The sequence below is a fragment of the Archocentrus centrarchus genome, chromosome 24 (genome assembly GCF_007364275.1).
Source record: "Archocentrus centrarchus isolate MPI-CPG fArcCen1 chromosome 24, fArcCen1, whole genome shotgun sequence".
Classification (NCBI taxonomy): domain Eukaryota; kingdom Metazoa; phylum Chordata; class Actinopteri; order Cichliformes; family Cichlidae; genus Archocentrus; species Archocentrus centrarchus.
Genome location: NC_044369.1, coordinates 2,218,215 through 2,240,548, shown reverse-complemented (window position 1 = coordinate 2,240,548; position 22,334 = coordinate 2,218,215). Strand labels below are relative to the sequence as shown.

Here is a 22,334-nt window from a genome sequence, read left to right as displayed (position 1 = left end):
TTCATGCCTTTAAATCCTCTCCGGTCTGCCGGTGCAGCTCCGGGCTCCCGCTCCCCTTTTAACGGCATTCATGGACCTGAACCCTCCGCTGCCTGCTCCTCTTTAACGCACCGCAGCCGCTGCATCCTCCTGGACACAAACCTGGAAACTTTTTCCTTCTCCAGCTCCGGTCTCTCCTTTCGTCCCCACGTCATGTCGCTTGGCACCAACGTAAAAACAGGATTCTCCGTGCGGGACATCCTGGACCTTCCGGACTCGACAGGAAGATGTGGATCCGGGACCGAGGAGACCGAGGAGGACGACAACGAGGAGGCCTCGGCGGAGGTTTCAGGCTCGGAAAACGTCCCGAATCTGGGATTTAGCGGCCAGGGATTGTGTGAGCGCACCGGCGAACAATTGGCCAGGTGGAGCAGCCCATCCGGTAACCTGCACTTCTCAGGTGAGAGCGTTCATTTATTTTAATTAATAAATGTAAAAGTTAGAGCATTTACCCTCATCGCCCTCACATATGGCTGCATATGTATCCAGTTTCTGCCCGCTACGTGTTGAATCCGAGGCTTCTGCTCGTGCGTAAATCGCCAAATTAGGAAAATAAGCATAAGTATGGTTCTCAGGCTTCACTTCTCATCCGAATTGTTCTCTGAACTGATGAAGCCTTTCGGCTGAGAGATGAAACGTCTTCAAGAAACAAAAAGAGGTCCAGTCGCCCTTTTTCAAACTCCAGAGACAACTTTAAACCCGCCAAATATCGAAATCTGCGACAATAATTGGCAAATGCAGCCTCTGATCCGTCATCAGGTACTTAAAAATACCTCAAATTATGATTTTTTTATCTCTTTTTGCTTGAGCAGCACACATCAGTGCGTAACTGGATAATTTTCTGTGCACCATTTTATGCTTTATTATGTCCTCATTTCTTCAGTAATACGCTGATTATTTATAATCTTAAACTCAGTCATGAACTCCAGCCTATTCAGTGTGTAGCTCCTGTTCTTTTTAATGACTTCAGCAGGTGGAGAGCTTTCAGGGTGTTTTTAGGCACACACTGAACTTCAAAGGCTGTTTGCAGAGCATGAAAACATATCTGAGCTCAAATTATTGATCCTATACATCATTAATCAGCTACTGTAGGAGATGCCGCGTGTTTCAGAGTAGTCCTGGGAGTAATCGGATTACTTTCCATTTCTCCCTGCAGTACACGGTCTGTCCTTGGAGCCTCGCCCCGATCCCAAATCTCCTGAGCTCTCCACGGATGAGTCCCCGGACGCAGAGCGGGACGCGCGGTGCGGTCAGGCGCAGAAGGCGCGTGGAAGGAAGCGGCGCGTGCTCTTCTCCAAGGCGCAGACCTTCGAGCTGGAGCGCCGCTTCCGGCAGCAGCGCTACCTGTCCGCCCCAGAGAGGGAGCACCTGGCAGGACTGATCCGCCTTACCCCGAACCAGGTGAAGATTTGGTTCCAGAACCATCGCTACAAGATGAAGCGAGCCCGCGCCGAGCGCAACCTGGAGGCGTTGCAGCTACTGCCGGCCCGCCGGGTCGCCATCCCGGTCCTGGTGCGGGACGGAAAGCCCTGCGACCGGTTTGCAACGAACGAGCTGGAGGCGACGCTCAGATCTGGTCTAAGCCTGCCTCTCTGTGCCTACTCCCCTCTGCTGCATCCCGCATACGGCCCGGAACAGCCCAGACTGCCGCAGCGGCATCCAGGGGTGCAGCAGCTGGCGCACATGTACCACTGGAGCTGGTGAAACCCGAGACAAGACTTTTCTCTTCCTCTTTATGAGTCCGTGTTCGGCCTTCAAATGATCGTTTTGCCTTCTCAGAATATTCTCCCTTAGATGATAAAAGCCACTATTTGCCTCTTTTGGAGAAGTGAGAGAAATTTGTGTTTTTCGTGGAGTCTGGCACATTTCAGGATGTGCTCTCGAAGGGGGCTGGTCTGGAAACAAGGCGGAATAAGACCAGAAAATTGGAGTCAAAGTTGATTAAAATTTTATCGCATTTATTCTTATGATGAAGAAAATGCTCTCACAGGTGACATGTTTATTTTCTTTTGTATCCTTCAGACGCGCAACACGTCTAAAACTACGCAGCTACTTGTAAAATAATCATTTAAAAAACTGCAGTCGAACTGATGAGAAAACAGATCAAACCAAATGTTTTACTGTTTTTTTTGTGAGATTTATTCTGATGTCGTGTTTGCTGCAACAAAAAGTCACTTTTACTGCGAGATGTCTTTTGTATGTGTTTCATAAATCTATTTATAATGTTGCCCGGTGAGTTGACTTGTAATAAACTGGATATTTATGACGGTAAATAAAAAATCTGAACAGAGGGGAGTCGTTTGATTTCAGCCGGATGCTGCAGCTCTGACAGGAATATTAGGACACTGTTTTTTAACGGGCTGATGTTGAATGCTCAGAGCGTTTTTGGGCCCATGTCCTGCAAACAATAATGAATCCATCAAAATTAGTCAACGTTTTTGGACAATTTGGTCTTAAAATCCCCCTTTTCCTTTTTATTCTTATGATTTATCTACAGGAGAGATGCATGTGTAAAAAGCTGTTTGCTGTGCTTTTGCTATGATGAGAAATTGTAGATAAGAATTTACTTTAAAAATAAGTCAACAGAATTTTAGGGGAAAATGCAAATTTCAAACCTCCTTAAACATTTTCCAAAATTCCTCCAATTATCTAAAGCCTAAAAAAAAAAAAGTTTTTTTGTTAATGGAGTTTGGTGCAGATTGAAAAAGCTACAATTCAGGCTGATATACTTTGTTTCCTTGCATGTTTTAATGATGGTGGCGATTTTATAACGACCCTTTTTTGTATTTCGGAATCATAAATATCAGAGCAGCCTGAGGATCATAAGCAGTGTTTCAGGCAGTGGTTTCCAAGCTGGGGATTAGGACCCCCCAAGGAGTCCCAAGATAAATGTGATGGGTCACAACATGATTAAAAGGGAAGGGGAAAAAAAGACTTTTATCCTTTTTTCTTCTTAAGCTTGGCATGCTTTTCTTAAAAAAAAAAGATATTTAAACATTTTCATCCCTGCGGTGAAAAAATCTACAAAGGACAGAATCATTACAACATCCAGCTGAAAACTATGAGACCCACCGAGGCTTCGTTTAGTCCTTTAAAAATTAGAGCTGCGTGACCATCTCCACACAGCGGGCAGTTTAAGACCTGCAGAGGTCGGCCTCGTAATATAAACACTTTCTTTGAGAATCAGAGACTTGAAAGCTGCTTTACAGTAGGTCTGGATCTATAGGTCATAATCCAGTCTTAATTTCAGCTGATGCGGAGCTCATTTGCACATTCGTGTATTAATAAAATCCACCGCAGCTCATTTTCCAACTTGACCCGGTTCATTTTAAAGGAATGATTTGACATTTTGAGATTTTGCTGGGATTGGTTAATAAGCAGATCTGTCTGAAGCAAGCGTTTACTTTAAGGGCCTATCATATTTACCGCACGCAAACAGTGACGTCACCACAGCTTCAGCTGCGTTATTCTCCTGAACGACAGGTGTCGCCACTGAGACAAATCTCCCCACCCCTTCCTCCAGCTCATCCGGGGGGAACACTGAGGCGGACGCAGGCCTACCAAGAGATACAATCTTTCCAGTGCGTCCTGGGTCTGCCTTGAGGCCTCCACCTGGTAGGACATGCCCACAACACCTCCATCAGGAGGAGCTCAGGAGGCATCCTAATCAGGTGGTTGAACCACCTCAGCTGGTTCCTTTCAGTAAGGAGGAGTAGTGGCTTTAGTCTGGGCCACTCCTAAATGACTGAACTCCTCACCCTGTCATTAAGGGAGAGGCGAGCCACCCATCAGAGGAAACTCGGTTCCGCCTCTTGTATCCTCGATCTTGTTCTTTCAGTCACTCCCCAAAGTTCACGAGTATAAGTGAAAGAGAAAGAGAAAGAGCAAGTGAGGGTGGAGATCAGACAGTAAATCTACACCTTTGCTTTCATGCTCAGCTCTCTTCAGCCCAACGGAGCGGTGCAGCGTGGCTGCAGATTTGTCTGTCAATCTCCTGCTCCCCTCTCCCCCGATTCACGAATCGGTCTATTTGTTTAGTTATGAGGCTTCACACAGCCTGAAGCAGAGGAAACAGCTCACCTGACACCAGTGTTAATTTTGACAGCAAATTTTGATTTACTTTTAGTCATAATTTAGTCATCTGAATAGTTTTAGTCGACGAAATTATCGTAAGAATATAGTCGACTAAATCGACTGTAGATTTAAAATATAAAGGGTGTAAAATGTAAATGCTTTTTCTTCAGTTCCCTTGAATTAGTCATTATACACACTTACACAAAATTAAACATTTATTAAAAGTTATGGAACATTATTAATAATATTAACATTAGCGTTTCACCTGCTTCTACACACCTGATCATTAACACCACCTTACTGAGATAATCCGAGCGTTTTACAGCAGGACGCTCTGAAAGGTACAGGGCAGTGTTCAGGACTAAGATTATAAAGGCTAATCCACCGCGGTGTGGAGATTTTCTCTAAACACAAAGTGGGAAAAACACTTTACCCTGCATGACATTAAAATGCTGACCTTTGCATGGAGATCTGGGTGACTGGTTTGCAGATGTCGTTTAAGATTTGCAGAGGTGGGAAGTAACGAAGTACAAATACTTCGTTACTGTACTTAAGTAGATTTTTTAGGTATCTGTACTTTACTTGAGTATTTATTTTTCTGACTACTTTTTACTTTTACTCCCTACATTTTTACACAAGTATCTGTACTTTCTACTTCTTACATTTTCAAACAGACTCGTTACTTTTTAACACGTCAGAGAGAAGTTTGCGTTTTCGGTCAGTGCGCCGTCAGTCATCAAGCGATCTGAGCCTAAACGGAGGAATATTAACATATAAGAGACAATCGTACTGGCGTATCCTCCATCACCGGGGCTTATCGGGTACAAAGGGATTAAATACACAAACCCATGTAATTAATGTCTCATTTATAGCGCTATAATCAGGGGTCACAGCGGGCCGGACCGAATCCGTAAGTTATGCTCGCAGGACATAAACAGCTTAGCTAGCGCTACTGAAGAGGAGCGAGCATGAAGGCAGTAACGTGTGGCAGGTAAATGCAACATTTTTAAATGCTCAACAAATATCAGCAAACACACAAAGTGTGCAGTTTGTCACACAGTGTGTCTGCTAGCTAAAAGAAGAGCTGCTGCATGTCAGGGAGAGCAAAGAGAGAGAAGTTCACTCAGAGATGGAGAAAGAGGACAGGAGAGGAAGAAGAGAGGTTAGAATTAAAGGAAAGGACTGGAAAATAAACTGAAGTATGCTGACTTTGTGTTATTCAAAGATTGTATGAAAATACTGCAGTTTAGTACGTAATAAACAGGTTATCTTGTTGTACTGTATTTACAGTAAAGCTCTGTGTTGGTGCACTGGTGTTCATGGTCAGAGTTACAGGTTACATCAGTGCAGCAGAGATGAGTTTGAATCAAAGCTGCTGATGCTGAGATCACTGAGTCCAACATTTCTACAGCCTGTATGCTGTCAGTGTAGGGGATGGAGATCAGCTCAGATAGCTGTGAAATACTGGGTTACATCTTTGTGTTAATTCAGTTCATCCACACAGAGCAGTAAACCTCAGAGCAGCAGCAGGTCAGCTGATCACAGCCTGCACACCAACATCATTTACTGCAGCTCACAATAGAAAGCTGTGATTCTTCTCCCCATGCAGAGCCACTACAGCTGATCTTAGGGTTCCTCCACCTTCTGAATCCCACTGTAACCCCTGAGTATCCTCATGTTGGTGTTTAGGTGGAGGCACAGTCACCCTCTACTATGGAGGACACAGAGAACAGAGCTGTGTTTAAATTCCCTTTCACAGTTTGTGATTCAAGCTGAGTACATTCATTAGAATTAAAATTTAGATTGGAATAACGTTTGTGTTCTCATGTATTATTTTATATTATTACAATAATATATAATAAGGTTCAGTTAGCTTTACACAAAAATAGCAGGTAGAAACGTCCTCCAAAGAGCTACTTTTACTTTCTTACTTTGAGTACATTTCAGAGCCTGTACTTTTTTACTTTTACTTAAGTAGAGAAGTTGAACCAGTACTTCGACTTTTACCAAAGTATTTTTTAACACAAGTACTTGTACTTCTACTTAAGTACAGAATGTCAGTACTTTTGCCACCTCTGAAGATTTGTCGTGTTTTTACCCGAGATAGTCGCCCCACATGGTTCACACATCGTTTTGTTTGTCACAACGTCAAAGGACAAATGTGTCCATACATCGGCTCTTCTCTTTCTCCCTGCTGACATTGGTTACATCACTTAGTTCTATCGGAAGTAACGACCAATCACAGGCTAGTTTGTCCTTCCCGGGTTTAGAGCAGATTTGCGCATCTGTCCGTTTGATTGGATGTTTTCCTAACTTGTCCCGCCCTGTCACCAAATTAAATCAGTTCTAATTGGATTTCGTCCCGCCAAGCATTTTTGTCTCGTTTTCATTCGTTGACGAAAGTGTCAAATAATTTCATCATCGTTTTTATCATTTTAGGTAGTTTTTATTTAGTTATCGTCATGAAAAAAGGGTCGTTGACGAAAACTATGACCTAAATATTTCGTCAAAGAAATTAACACTGCCTGACACGTAGCCTTCAGCAAAACCATCACATGAACTTTGAAACATCACTTTCTGTGCAACAAGACTTAACTGAGCACCAAAAAATGAAGCCAACACACACGGCTGGCTCCGAACGTGAGTCAGTCCCCACAGACTACCACGTTACAGTATTCAACTTTATAACATGAATACATGTTCACAGCCTGGATCACCTGGAGTTAAGAGCGTGGCTGCTTTCCCCACCTGCTTCCTGACACAGGAAGCTGCAGGTGTAGACCTCACTTCCACTAATCAAAGTCACTGAAATAAACTGTGCTGTTGGCGCCTTTTGGAACATTTTGAATGATCTAATAATCTAGTGCTTCAGTTTCAGTGAGTATAATAGTAGTTTATTAGAAACTTACTTAGCACTAACTGGGAGGGATCTGTGCCCATGTGCTGCATTTGTACAGTTTATGGATGCAGCTACAAACAAACATTTGCATGAGTTTGTCATGTTTCTGAATGGAGAAATATAATTTGGTGCAGCCGTCTCCAGTCTCTACATATACAGTGGTTTTCATGTAACCCTGCATGAGAGCAGCTTCTCACCTCAACATCTCAGAGTTATTTCTCTGCATGAAAAGTTGTTGAGTTTGAGAATTTGTTGAGACCCTACAGTCTCTGTAGTGGTCATAAAAAAAGTTACATTGAAAAATACTTTTTATATAATAATAATAATGCATTAGTCTTATATAGCACTTTTCTGGACACTCAAACACGCTTTATAATTTCATGCACTATTCATTCACACCTCAGTCACACCTGGTGGTGGTAAGCTACTAATGTAGCCACAGCTAGTTTGCTCAGTTCTCAAGAGGACATATTCATTCAGACACCTGATTTATTCGTTCACAGACTTTTTTTTAATTGAAGTTATAACTTCTTTACAGGTTTAAATAAATGGTTTTGGATCAGACAGAACTAAACACCACTTGTGTTATCAATAAAAATATTCAAATGGACTCAAATATAGGTAGAAACTCTGATTTTAGATTCTTAAGGCTGAACATCTTTGTTTTGACAGGATTACTGCGACAGACTTCATTCAGTGCAAGAAGACCAGCGATTTACTGTGTTGTGACAAAGGAAAGAAAGACTCACCCTGTGTGTGTGTGTGTGTGTGTGTGTGTGTGTGTGTGTGTGTGTGTGTGTGTGTGTGTGTGTGTGTGTGTGTGTGTGTGTGTGCGCGTGTGTGTCAGAGGTCAGCTCATCTCAGAGGGATGATGTCACAGGGGTGGGGGTTTGGCTGGTTAAGCTTTCAGAAAGTTATAATGTGTCACCTGCTGCTATAAAAGGGCAGAAGAAGAAGAAAAGGAGGAAGAAGAGGGGGAGGAACCCACGCTCCGTGTTTAAAGGACTGGTCTGGTGGGTTTTTTTAGCCCATTAAACAGCGACTGTGTGCTTGTTAGTGTCTGCTGGAAATGCAGCGTTTGTGCGACGCACCGCTTCAAAGTAACAAAGTGAAACGAGTCTGGGAAAAAGAACAAAACTATTAAAAGCTGCAGCGAGACAAAACTGATGAAACACATGAATCCTGAACTTGATTTTAATTGAAGTGTCCATTCTACACTTTGTTTGTTTCCCCCTGCTGTTAACCTTTGATAATGATATGATCATAAACTATATTTACATCACACTTTCTCTTAAGTCCTTAAAGTTACAAAGTGCTTCACCAAAGGCATTAAAAATATATATTTAAAAAATCCACAAAAAAATCTATAAAAAAAGGCAAATAATTACATTTTTTTGCATGCAAAAAAATTTGCAAAAACTACATTAAAAATATTTGAAAGGCTGATATTGAAAAAACATACGACCTAATTATAGGATATCTAGAGCACCAAATGTGTGGATTAATCCAACACTGAAAACAGTCCCAACAGCTGCAGTTCATCGGTTCAATAATACAGAGCCCAGCTGATTTGGGAAATAATTTAAATAAATAATAATAATTTCTGTTTTTTAAAAATAAAAAACAGAAAAAAAAACAGAAAAAGCATCTTTATAGGTACTTTAAAGAAAAGAGTCACAGACTGAGAAGAAAGTTCATACCCACTGTGTTTATATATATATAAACACACATAACACATAAAATTTTAAAAAGCCCCTGATAGTGAAATATAAGCCATCATGACCCCCTCATATCTTATTTGAGGACAGTAGGAAAAATAATAATGATAACTCGGGCACCTTTCACCTGTAAGCACATGTTATAATCAGAATGAAGAGCATTAAATAAGGACCTGCATTACTCATAAACAATGAAGAAATCACCAACTGCTGTCACACTTCAGTAAAAGCAAGTAGCTTCAATCAGCAGTTATTTGGATGAACTGACCCTGATAAACTGATAAAAATCTGAAAGAAAAATCTGTTTTTCCATTTTTGTATACATGTATAAATATTCATGTGCGTGTATAAATATACATATACATGAATATTTAAAAGGATTTAAGTAATGTTCTGTTTTTGCCTCACTAATTTCCTCTATAATTAGTCTGATTACATTAAACAAGAATGGCTAAGAATTATTTTAACTATTATTTAGTCGAAAGAAAATCTTTTGGTAATTATTTCTAGTACCACGTGTGTTCTTCAGATCTCTGATTATTTTTTTCCTTTTTATTCTTAAATCTTTGAAAGGGGCAAGTAATTTAATTTTTTTTTTACTTTCCACACACTTTAAATAACACACACACACATGCACACACTTTTTTGCCACTGACAGGCAAGGAACCAAATATTTTGACTTCATTTAGGTTGATTTTCTACATGAAAATGAAACGTTTTTAAAAATGCCACAAAAGTAATTGAGTCTTATGTCCTCCAGTAACACAATAAACCCTATAAAGGTTTATCTTAATGCACTTGCTCACGCTCTTCATCTCAGACTTGCTTCTCCTTGTAGTTTCCATGCCGTATTATATTTGTTTAGTTTGTGATGAATTTATCACATTTTTATTGGTTTGATTTTTTTAAGCAGCTGGCTCCAGCGTTGCTGTTATTAATGCAGCCAGCAGGTGGCAGCAGAAGCCTGTTCAAACTCTTTTCGTCCTGCTGACACGCAGACTTCTGTACTTCTGAGGCCTCTCTGCTGCTTCAACAACTTTTGTTCTAATACATGAATCAGACTTTAAGTTAATCAGTCTTAGAAACATAAATGATGACAACAATAAACTCTTAACGTAAAAAAGAGGGGAAAAAAACTGTCAGTTCCAAATCGGCTTGAATCATTTGAAAATAAGAATTTGGTTTTACAAGCTCGTTACAAATGTTGTAAACTATGTTCAGTAAATCTGAGTTTTTAATTGCGGAAGAATGCCCGCCGTGTGCCCTCCAACTGAATCTGTACAGAATCACAAATCAGAAAAGACCTGGGGGTAGCCTCCTTAGCAATGTGACGCCGGATGTCCGCCCTGCTGAAACTACAATGTGCAGAAGATGGACTACAAAACGCGCATCTGTCTTCACCGCAGCCTGTCCTTACTCCGTTCACGATATCGTTTGCTGGGAGCGCAGTTTGATGCTGTATCCCTGATATCAGGAACATATTGATTCTCTTTCAGCCTCCTCTCTTCGATCTGAACTGCCGCGCTGCTTTCAGAGAGAAACACGCAGAAAACCTGAGCTCACTGAGTTATTGTGGTTAGTGGGCCTCTCTCTCCCGGGTCTGCTGGTGTCCGATCCGCTGCTCTTGGCAGAATGCTGGTCATTACTGAAGTGGACTGGCTGCATCTTTGTAAATAAATTATAGCGCACTGTTAGTCTCATGGCCTGTAAAATTAATTACATCATATTTGCTTATATTTCCCTTTTGGTTAGTGATCCAGAGTAACGCCTTCCCTCCTCCTTATTTAGGATTTCTATGCTGCAGTAAAATTCCCTCATCCATCCATCCCAGCTGAGCCAGAGTAAACATCACTTCATGATCGCCCTGAAAGCTGCGACACAATAACAGACATCACCAAAGTGAATGACGCTGAACCCTGAGCGCGTTTTGATCAGTTATTGAAGCTCATAAACTACATTTAGAGAGTTTGTATGATCTATGTTCATGCAGCAGCTGGACCAGAAGCAGATGTTCTCCCAGCATCTGTTAAGCACACAGATGCTCAGAGTTCAGCAGGTTATGGCACGAAATGAAAATGCGATTATAATTAACATTTGCATGATCTGCGCCACTTGTTGAATGGTCGGACTGCGCGTCGCTATGAATAATACATTTCTCCTCTCCTTTCATAAAGGAAGCTCCCAGTGTGTCCTAAAGGAGGCAATGAAGGCCGCATCGAAGCTCCTTTCCTCAGAGCAGGAACCTTCCTAAGCAAAATCGATTACTGGGAAGGAAATGCGCCACCACTCTATCAATCGTTTGTTTTATTAGACATGAAAAGTCATTTCATTTCCTCTAGCTGAACTAAAACACGTGACCCGCTGCAGCAGTGACGTGTTTGCAGAGGACTGCAGATTTCTTCTCCACAGATGTGAGATCCTGTTAACTGAGAACAAACACTTGAGCTGCCTCAGCGCCACATTTAGAGCAAAAACAGACCTGAATCCCTGTGCAGGGCTTTCAGCGCTCTCCTGATTCTCCTTGATGGCCTCCATCAAAACCACATAAACCCAGCACAGCAGGTGAACCTCATTATTTAACAATCACCGCCATCATAGTGACTGCCTATCGCCCCCTTCTGGCCCGGAGGTGCACACTGGATGTGTTGCCAGTCTGTAACATCACTGCCAGCAGCATCACAGTATTTCTTTTATTTACTTTGACATTAGTTATTGTAGCTGGCACAGCAGCCTGGTGCGTCCACCTCTGCAGGCTGTCACGTGATGAGTCGAGTGCCCACGGATGGGAGTCAGAGCCGGGACACTGACAGTAACTGTTCCTGGGCGTTGTGACCAAAGTGAAGTTGCTCTCAGCCTTTGCTAGAGTCACGTTTCTCCTGCTGTCTTATGGGACACCAGTAATGGAGTGATTCGGAGGCTGAAATCAGCTCTCTTGGACATTTTTTGTAGTTACTGATGAAAGCTGTGTCTGACAGCGATCTGTCAAACTGTGACTGCTAAAGAAATTTGGACATGTGCTGTAGGTTATGAAGGTGTAAGAGTGTAAATTATTGCTCTGTATGTGCAGCGTTGCGTGTGTGTTTAATTGTCTTTTGCATTTCTGCAGCTCATCGCTTTGATCCTCTGAACTGGACCCGTTAGGCTGCTTCTGTCAGTGGAAAGGAAACAGGAAACGGTGAAGGCTCTGCTCAGGAAGAACATTCAGTTTGAATCTGACTATAATGGGAAAGCTTTCTTCTTCCTGTGCACCTAAGCTACAATCAGCTGATTTCAGTTTGTGTGCACAGATGAGAGAAATGAGCGGAGAATTGGACATGACTTTTTTATTTTCATTGCACAAGCAGACAAGAGCGTGATGGTGAGATGCAAACTGCCTCCAGAAGCAGCTGCATGATGCTGCTGACACATCTTTGGCTCCCAGCAAGTATCTGCACAGACAGCATGCTAACACAAAGATAGCCAAGAACCCAGAGCGATGTTAAAGCTGAGCGCACGCAGACCCCAGCCCAGCAGCCAGAGGCTGAACTTCTGCAGGTAACGAAGGCAGTGATGAGCAGTCAAGTTTGCAGCAGTGGGTCCTGCATTTCCTCCTGTACATGTTTCTATGGCTTCTCCTGGATTTCCTTCTTTATGTGTCCTGCAACACCAGCAGAGAGTCTGTGCCCGACTCTGACACTGAAGAACTGATAGTGACTCTGTGGGACTGCCCTGAAAAATCACCAGTGCATCACAACGTGAAGGACGTGAAGAGTTCAACATGTGCAGCACCGACTGATGTGTGAACTGAAGCATCTCAGGTTCGTAGCTCATTCACCAAAAATAATAATTGTATCATACAGATGCAGCTTTGCATCTCAGTAGCTCATAAAACACAACTCAAAAACAGAAACACCAAAAATATATTCATAAAAGCCCTCTGACTAAACTTAAAACATGTAAAGATGCAAAAAAAAAAAATTAATAATACATTTATACACACAGATATAAAAGGAGACACAAGGAGACAGAAATTCAAGCATTTCAAAGATGAATCTATGTGAATGTGTCACACACAGACTAATTCCTCTGTTCAGTGTTTAGTACCAGAGTTTAAAGCTTCATCACGTTCTTTCAGCCTGGATTCATTAACAGAACTTCATCAGAGACATTTTAAAATCAGTAGATATAGAGATTTCTTTACACTAAAAGACCTCATGATGGCGCTCTGGAGTCTCAGCAGAGACCTCTCTCTCACACACACACACACACACACACACACACCCTCTCTGACAGAAAGCATTTCTGAGCCACTTTCTCTCCAGCATGAAGCTCACGTCAAGCAGGACTGCAGACGCTCAGCCCTGCAGTTCAACACATTCAGTCCATTCAAATTAGCTAAAATACCAGAACTTATGTTGCAGCAATGAACTTTCTCCAACTACCTAAAATAAATGATTTTCAATGTATTTTGGTTTATTGATTATTTTTAAAAGTATTTATTAATAACGGAGTACAAACCTAAATTGTAAATGAAAGCAGAATGCAGGAAGTTTCGCACCATTTAATCCTTGAAAATAGTTCAAATGCAGTTTATCAAAAGCTGAAGCTGGAAAATGTGACTGAATGTCGACTGTGTTACATCCCCGTCCTCTTTAAACACCTCTGTGAGGAGGCCAGCAGACGCAGCTACGTTGGTCTACATCTGTTTTTGTTTTTATTTCTTCCCCTGTGCTTTCATATGCAGGTTGTTCACGACACAATAGGCAGTAATCAAAACAAGCTTTTATTTTTTCCAGGTATCCAATGAAAAACAAGCAAATACTGAGCGCACCCTCCAAATACTCACTAGGCTGGCAGATTCATCTGTATCTTTTTAAACAAACTGAACCATAGTTATGAGTTCAAAAACATAAAGAGCATACATCTGTCTCATACTAAATCATTTAAATCATGCATTTAATTTCAAAAATAGTACAAAGACAGTTTATCCAGTGTTGAACGATTCTTGAGAACTGTGATGCTGCGACACATACAGCGGTGCTATTTTTCTGGTCATAAAGCTCCAGATGTTTTCAGCAGGTGGGGGGGTCTGGACTGGAGGCAGACCTTTTCCTACAGAGCCAATCGACTGGAATCTGGGTTTGGGACCATCCTGCTGAAGGAACTGGACGGCTCTGTGTGCAGCTGTGAGACCTTTGTGTGTGGTTCAGCGCTGATGGTGCCCTCACAGATGTGCAGGTCCTGCACATCAATGCCTCCGTCAGTATCGGTGATGATGGCTTTGAATCCAAATCCATCCGATTGTATCCTGACGATAAGCTGGATTTTGAAACTCTATCAGTGTAACAGAGCCTACTGCCAGACCTGCAGCATATAACACAATATGGAGCTAACACCAAGTAAGGGTTCATTCATATTCTGATCCAAAGAAGTCCAGAATTTGGTCATCAGTAGATGCGATCACAGCAAGAGAGAAAGGAACTTTCAGAAAATAGGGAGTAATAAATACAAAGTATTAATAGTACGTGTGAAATAAATAAAAATATTTAAAAAGAAGCCAAATTTTAACCTGATGAGACCTGAAGCCTCAAAGTGCTTCTGGACCCACAGTGATGACCAAATGCAAAAACTCACTCAGGTCCTTACAAAGATAAGACCTTCACACACACACGCACACACACACACTCTGCTGAAGATGCGAGTTTTTCATGTATCTCATGTTTCTTAATGCGTCTTTAACTGCCAAGTGGTGCCGAGATGGCGCCTTGACCTGCGTCACCCTGCACACAGGCACACAGCATGATTTCTGAAGACCACTTCTGAACGCGTGACCTCCGACCCCTCCCGTGCACTGTATCTGCAGGTCAAGATGAAGCCTTTCTTCCTCTCGTGGTAACAGCCCGAAATGTGCGAGCGTCATAAAAGAAGAAAATCTCAGTTTGTGCCATAAAAACATGTTGTGTTCATGACACAATAAGCTTCAAATTATGGATCAAAACAAACTTTTATTTTCAAGAGATCCCACAAAATCAAAGTACTGAACACTGAAGGCACTGAAAACAATACATTTCCAGTGTATCCAGACCATAAATCTGTGAGTTTAAAGAAGAGACTCGGGCTTGGAAAGCATTGAAAGACTGAGTAGCACATTTTTGTTTTGTATTTCCATAAAGTTTGCAAATACACATGAACACAGAGTAACATCAGCCTTTTGCTTTAATTCCAAGAAAGAAAGAAAGAAAGAAAGAACATGAGTTCAGACATTGTGCTGTCAAGTCCTCCTCCTCCTCCTCCTCCTCTCAGTGTGGAGTTATCGGCTGGTGGATTTTTCTGTGTCTCAGGAGCCAGGTGGTCTGAAACAGCCTCCACCCCCCCCCGCCCTCCTGTTTGGAGTGGGCTGCCTTTTCAAGAGGCGTTCAGGGGGCCCCAGCTGCTTGCCCTAATGCTCCTCCGGAGAGCCGCGGATTAAACTGAGGGGAGACGGACAGAGAGGACGGCAGAGAACCTGGAGTCTGCAGAGGAGGAATAAAAGGAAACGATGAGGCAGGAAATGTAAAGGGGGAAGGGGGAAAGGGATTCATACAAATAGAGGTTGTAGTTAAGTGTCTCCTCCACCTCCTCCCCCCACCTTTAGCCTCAGTCAGAGACATGAGTTGACGCCACAGGTGGTTTGGCTCAGAGCCGCCCTGGGGCACTGAGGCTGGAGAAAAACAGAATTATGAAAGAAATGATATTTGGTAAACAAGGAGGACATAAATATGAATCAGTGCTTGTGGAGACTCAATTCTAGTATTTTATTAGTCTGTTATTTAGCACTAAACAGCTGATTTCTGTATCTGTGCACCCATGCAGTTTATATGCAGCTTGCTATCCTTAGCTGATTATTTATACATCTCCATCTCCTCCTAATATGGTCACTGCTGGTTCCAATAAACCAACATGGCGGTGGCCAAAATGATGTCTATGCAACCTGCACATTAAATGCTGGAAACTCACTAAACTAAAGCACAGACTTCTTGGATGGTCTGCACCACACAGCAAGACACAGTATTCACCTGATAACGTCTCCACGCCACAAATCTAGTGATTCAAATTAATGAAGGTGAAGCATGGCAGCCCCCACAGCTTGCTGCACCAGCCCACCTGTTCTGCCCCCACTGTGTTTCCAGGTAACAGTTGTGCAGATAGATAAACTCTCAGACGATTGACAGGCGTATGTCACTTTAATGGACGTTGCTTTCAATGCCAAAAGAGTGAAACTACAAATAAAGATGAAAAAACATGATTTAGAATACAAATAGTATAGGTACAAATACTTAATACTGTGTAAATAACATGTCACAATCAGCCTTACAAACATCAACCTTTTCCAACATAAATGCCCACAAATACAGCTCAATGTTGTCTCAGATGTAATAAAATAACACAAAAACTTACAAGCAGTGCCTTCTCTGAACAACAAGACAGGATGAAGAAGGATTACATGAAGACTGATAAACTGCCTGTATCGGCCATTAAATGTGTTTCCGAACTCACTCTACTGTTCAATAACAACTTAACATGAAAACACCACCACCTGCTGGCTAGGGAAGAATTACTGCCAGCACACTCCCCGCCTGACATCATGTCACTTTATGTCTAACTACTGTCCTTGCCGCAGGCGTTTTTCAGAAGGAGAACACTCCAGTGACTGGCCTCAAGAAGGTCTTACAAGTATCTCCAGAACTGATTTTATTTCAAGCTTCCTAACATGTCCATCTTGGCTAGGAAAGGTATTGACCACAATACCCATGGGCCACTGGTTCCTCTTGGCTTGACAGTCCTTAAAAAGCACAAGATCTCCAACTTGAAGATTAGGTTTCTCTGATTGCCACTTCCGTCGCGGTTGCAAGGTAGGCAAGTATTGACTCCTCCAACGATGCCAAAAAACATTCGAGAGATGTTGCACCTGCCTCCACTGCCGTCTGTAAAGACCTCCACTCTCATAGTCTCCAGGAGGTATAGAGGAATCCCCAGTCTTTTGGGTAAGGAGGGTAGCAGGTGTGAGAATAAAGGGACAATCAGGATCAGAAGAGACTGGAGTTAAAGGTCGAGAGTTCACAATGGCAGTTACCTCAGCTAGAAAGGTAACTAGCACTTCGTGGGTGAGATGCTGAGTTGGAGTACTTGATAACATGGAATCTAATATGCGCTTTGTGATGCCAATCATGCGCTCCCAACTTCCTCCATATGTGAGGCATGAGGTGGATTAAAAATCCATGTACACTCATTTTCATTTAAGAAATCCTGAATTTCTTGATTGTTGCAATGTGTTGGAGTTATGCCAAGTTCCTTGCATGCTCCTAGGAAGTTAGTTCCACAGTCGGATCTCAATTGCTTCACCGGTCCACAGATGAAATGAATCTTCGAAAGGCATTGATGAAGCTTGAGGACTCCATGGATTCCATTACCTCGACATGAATGGCCCTAGTACTCAAACAACTGAAGATAACAGCCCAGCGTTTATTGTTTGCATAGCCTCCTCGTGTTCGCCGAGAAGTTACGATCCAAGGTCCAAAAACATCGACTCCGACATAAGTGAATGGAGGAGCAACTGCAGTACGATCCATTGGCAGGTCTGCCATCTTTTGTTCTCCCGTATTCCGCCTCAACTTACGGCAGATTACACAGTGGTAAATAACCGAGCTGATGCATCGTTTTCCACCAATGATCCAAAGGCCAGCTGACCTCACAGCACCTCTGTAATAGACGTCCTTGATGCTGTACACGCTGATGATAGTGACGTAACCAGAAGGGTGGTCAGATTGATGATGACTAGGAATATATATGGGTTTGCTTCATCGCTTTGGAGATTGGCTTGTGCAAGACGACCTCCTACTCTGAGGCAACCTGAGTCATCAATGTAGGGTGACAGTTTCCTGAGATGACTATGTTTAGGGATCTCCTTCCGATCTCTAATACATGTAAATAATTCAGGGTAGCTCTTGCGCTGAAGGCTGCTCAAAATGATACGCTTTGCTGTAGAAAATCATCTGGGCTCAGGTCTTTGCACATATGCCAACCTTGACATTGCTCGTTTGATTCTCCTTCTTGTACAGTCTGACTATGTGAACCAGTCTAGCTATGGCCCTCAACAGTGACTTCCACGATGAAATGACTCGAAATGACTTGGTCTAGGAAAGAGTCTGTTAGTACTGTTAGACAACAGGTTACTGTAGGACGAATCTCTGGGTCGGATTCAGGGTCGACTACGTTGAAAGAGGTTTCGGTTTGTTCAGTGTGCCTGTTTTGCCTCAGTAGGAAATCTGGTCCTTGTGATCCACTGCTGTCTCCAAGGCTTGAGCTGGGATGGATCTTGAAGCTATATCAGCTGGATTGAACTCTGTAGGAATGTAGTTCCATTGGTCTGGATTAGATGACTTCCTTATTCTTTGCACCCGGTTACAGACGTAAACGTAGAATCTCCTGGACTCATTCTGAATGTAGCCGAGAACTACCTTGCTGTCGGTAAAGAACTTTGTTGAGTGGAAGGGAACATCAATCTCCTCAGATATCATGTCAGCAATCTCAATGGCAAGGACAGCTGCACAAAGTTCTAACCTCGGGATGGTAACTTCTTTTTTGTGGAGCAAGTTTTGCTTTGCCAACATGAAACCAAGTTCACTTTGCCTTCTGCATCTGGAAATCTTGACGTAAGCCACGGCAGCAATTGCCTTAGTAGAGGCATCACAGAATATGCACAATTCTCTGTTTGTGGCATTATGAAAGGAAAGGGAGGTGTACTGTCTAGGGATCCTCACTTGCTCAAGATGTTTTAGAGAGTTCCTCCATGCACTCCATTCCTGTAGTTTCTTGTCTGGAAGTGGGTCATCCCAGTTGATGGTTTCAGTTGAAAGCTCCCTTAGAAGAACTCTACCTTGAATACTCACTGGGGCTGCGAATCCAAGCGGATCGTACAAACTGTTTACAGTTGACAGCACTCCTCTACGTGTGTAAGGTTTCTCTTCACTTGAGACTTGAAAGGTGAACTCGTCTGTGTTGATGTCCCAACTTATTCCGAGGCTGCTTTGCATTGGTGGAGGGTCTGCTCCAAGGTTGAGATCTTTAAGGCCCTTTGCCAGGTCCTCCTTGGGGAATGCTTTCATCACATTAATATCGTTAGATGCAATCTTGTGCAACTTTAAATTGGATGCAGCCAATGTTTGTTGAGCGTTCTTGACAACGGAGATTGCCTCATCACACGATGAAAAGGAGGCAAGGCCATCATCAACGTAGAAGTGGCGTTCTACAAGATGTCTTGTTGTGTTGTCCTGTTTCTCCTGGTCTTCTGATGCACAATGAAGCCCATAGGTTGCAACTGCAGGCGACGGACTGTTGCCAAAAACATGAACAGTCATGCGATACTCCACAATTGGTTGTTCCATGTCATTGTTTTTATGCCAAAGAAATCGTAAGAAGTTCCGATGGTCCTCTCTGACCACAAAGCAATGGAACATCTGCTTAATATCAGCGGTCACTGCCACTTGTTCTTCTCTGAGACGCATTAGAACACCTAAGAGACTGTTGTTAAGATTAGGGCCTGTAAGAAGAACGTCATTGAGTGACAATCCATCATGACGTGCACTGGAGTCAAACACAATCCGAATCTGGTCTAACTTGCGAGGATGATAAACTCCAAAGAAAGGGAGATACCAGCACTCCTCCTGTTCTTTGAGAGGGGGAGCCAATTCTGCGTGGCCGTTATCAAGTATGGTTTGCATAAATTGTAGGAAGTGTTCTTTCATTTTAGGACGTTTATTCAGAATATGGCGAACAGAAGTAAGGCGCTGTATAGCTTGCTGCCTGTTGTTGGGAAGGCATGGCCTAGGGGAACGAAAGGGTAGTGGAGCGACCCAACTATTTGAACTATCTTGAAAGACTGCCTCGTTCATTATCTGAAGAAAGGCCCTTTCTTCTTGTGAGAAGCCAGGTCTCTCATCTGAGCTTGTTTGTTGAAAGATTGTTTCTCCAATGTCTGTGACGTCTGACCATTTTGTCTTTGCAGATGTGCGGAAACTGACCTTTTGAGGAACTGGGGAGTCAAAGCCTTCTGCCACCTGAATAGCATTCTTACACGGTAGAAAGTGACTGGGCCGACCATTATCCAGAAAATTGGTTTTGAAGACACTTGCATAGTCGGGTTTGTGTGCTCCGCCGAGGCAAACATCTCCAACTATGACCCATCCGAGAGCCAGCTTCTGAGCGAATGGGGCGTTTAGAGGTCCATTACGTTGGTCAATAACCTTATGTGCTTGGACAACATCTCTCCTATGAGAAGCGAGATGTTAGCGTCTGGATCCAGCTTGGGAATTTCTGCAGCTATGTCCCGGAGGTGGGAGTGGTGTTGAGCAGCTTCAGGCGTTGGAATTTCATTCCGATTGTCTGGAAGCATATCACACTCGATGAGCGTCTCTAGCAACAGATGTGACTGGCAATCCACTGATTCCACAATGAAGCTGTGAGCTCTTCTCCCCATTACTTCTTCTGTTCCTGCACAAGTCTTCAGCATGTAAGGATAAGATCTCCTTGTAATACTGAAGGCATCGAAGACTGAAGATCTAGCAAGGGACCTGTTACTTTGGTCATCCAAGATTGCATATATTTTCAGCTTCTTCTCAGGAGACCCCTTTGGATAGATGAAGACTGGACAGATTTTGGCACAAGAATGACTTTCGATTTCACTTCCACACACCTGGGTACAGGTAGAGGTAGCGGTAGGTGATGCTTGATCTTGCTCCCCGCCGTGAACGTCCACTGGCTGCCTTACAGCTGGTGATGTTGTTGCTGCCCAAACTGCTGGACCAGGATGAAGGGCTGAAACATGACTGTTGATGCCGCATTCTGCACAGCTTATCTCTGTACTACAATTCTTTGCCTGGTGATTGGTAGAGGCGCAACATCTGAAGCATATTGAGTTCCTTTTAAGGTAGATCTTTCGTTCCTCAAAGGGCATTTCTCTGAATGCTCTACATCAGAGGTCCCCAACCCCCGGGCCGTGGACCGGTACCGGGCCGTGGGACATTTGGTACCGGGCCGCACATAAAGAATAAATAACTTAAATTATTTCCGTTTTACTTATTATCTGCGCCTAAACTATATTTTATTTTGAAAAATGGGCGGATTCGCTCCGTTACTTCCCTCCATGACTTCCTCTTGACGTGTCAAGCCGTTTCTGCTCACATACGTCACCGCTAAAATTAAACCCAGAAGCTTCAGGCCTGTCTAACGAAATCGGTTGGTTGACCTACATAACGCTTCTTTAAATTTTTGAGTGCTCAACAAGAGTAGAAAAGCGCTATGTAAGAACTAGTCAATTTACCATTTTTATTTATCAACACCGGGGATAGCAGTGAGGTAGACCCAGCCATCAAACTGACTCTCCAGCGCTTGACACCGCGGCTCTGCAGCCACGCTCCATGTGAAATCGGCCGAACCCAGTCAACCAGAAGCCAGCAAAAATGAGTATCAGAGGAACAAGCTCAGGGGGCTTACACTGATTCGGTGTTATGGTGAGTTGTATTTTTCATGCGCTTTATACAGTAAAAATCACCTAAGTCGAAGTCGCATAAATCGGGTTTTCGCTCTAGTTGGAGGGCATCTGCAGGTCCTGATTTTTCCTAACATTAATTCCAATAAAATCATCACATAAATCCGTCGGATATTCACCTACCTCGGATGAAAAATCTGGTCCATTGTAATAAATTTCCAGTTAAATGTGATCGCATAAACTGGATGAGTTTAGCGCTAAAACCCTCCTCAGCTCCTGTCCGCCCACTTCCATGCATCGGCTCGTTCATGCACAACTACACACACACTAACAACGCCTGGAAATTGTTTTAGTGTTTATATCAGTTCATTTCACCGGGGACAATCGTGGCAAGTGTAAGCTACAAACTTGCACTTACGAGTAAAATTTCAGATTATAAAATTTGCAGAAGCAAATTCATAGATGAAGCAGAAGCCATTGCAGCGAAATTCGATAATCGACCCCAAACTGGGCCATTTGAATCCGACTGAGGTGATTTCTACTGTATTTGTTTTTGCGGTGTATCTTATTTGAAGGCATGTTTACCATGGCTCTAACAGCTGACCAGGGAGCGCTGTGGGCAGAGAGCCTGTTATTCATGTTGAGGCGGGATGTTACGAGAACGCTGCTGATAGAGTTGCATACGAATACAAAGTGGATTCCCGTTTTTTATTATTATACGTAGAAAATATCACACTTGGTTATGGTCGTATCATTTATTTTGACGTATTTATTCGCCACACCTTAAAAGCCGGTCCGTGGAAATATTTTCTAACACTAAACCGGTCCGCGGCTCAAAAAAGGTTGGGGACCACTGCTCTACATCTTTCAGAGCATGGGGTTTTCTGTGGATGGGACATTCTTTATCCACATCCACAATCTTTGTCTCAGCTAAAGGTTTTAGTTGAGAGTTTACAACTTCTGTCCGACTTACTGAGATGGGTTCTTTCCTGCTGTGCCTTTTCTGATATTTAAACATCTTGACAGGTGCTGGTGGTTGCTCGACTGAATGTCTAAAACTGGGATCATTGCGCATTTTTGCTTCACTAGAAACAAAGTT

The 22,334-nt window shown here is 42.9% G+C and overlaps 1 protein-coding gene across 1 annotated transcript; it reads left to right on the top strand.

Moving 5' to 3' along the window:
• Positions 1 to 2,054, top strand: nkx2.2b (NK2 homeobox 2b). The gene is made up of 2 exons (XM_030722126.1): positions 1 to 439; positions 1,196 to 2,054. The coding sequence occupies exons 1-2, from the start codon at positions 4 to 6 to the stop codon at positions 1,741 to 1,743; spliced, it is 984 nt and encodes a 327-aa protein (XP_030577986.1). The 5' UTR covers positions 1 to 3; the 3' UTR covers positions 1,744 to 2,054.
• Positions 2,055 to 22,334: the final 20,280 nt, after the last annotated feature.

Coding starts and splice junctions, on each gene's coding strand:
- nkx2.2b (XM_030722126.1), top strand. CDS start 4: ATGCCTTTAAATCCTCTCCGGTCTGCCGGTGCAGCTCCGGGCTCCCGC. Junction 440..1,195: donor CGGTAACCTGCACTTCTCAG/GTGAGAGCGTTC, acceptor TTCTCCCTGCAG/TACACGGTCTGTCCTTGGAG.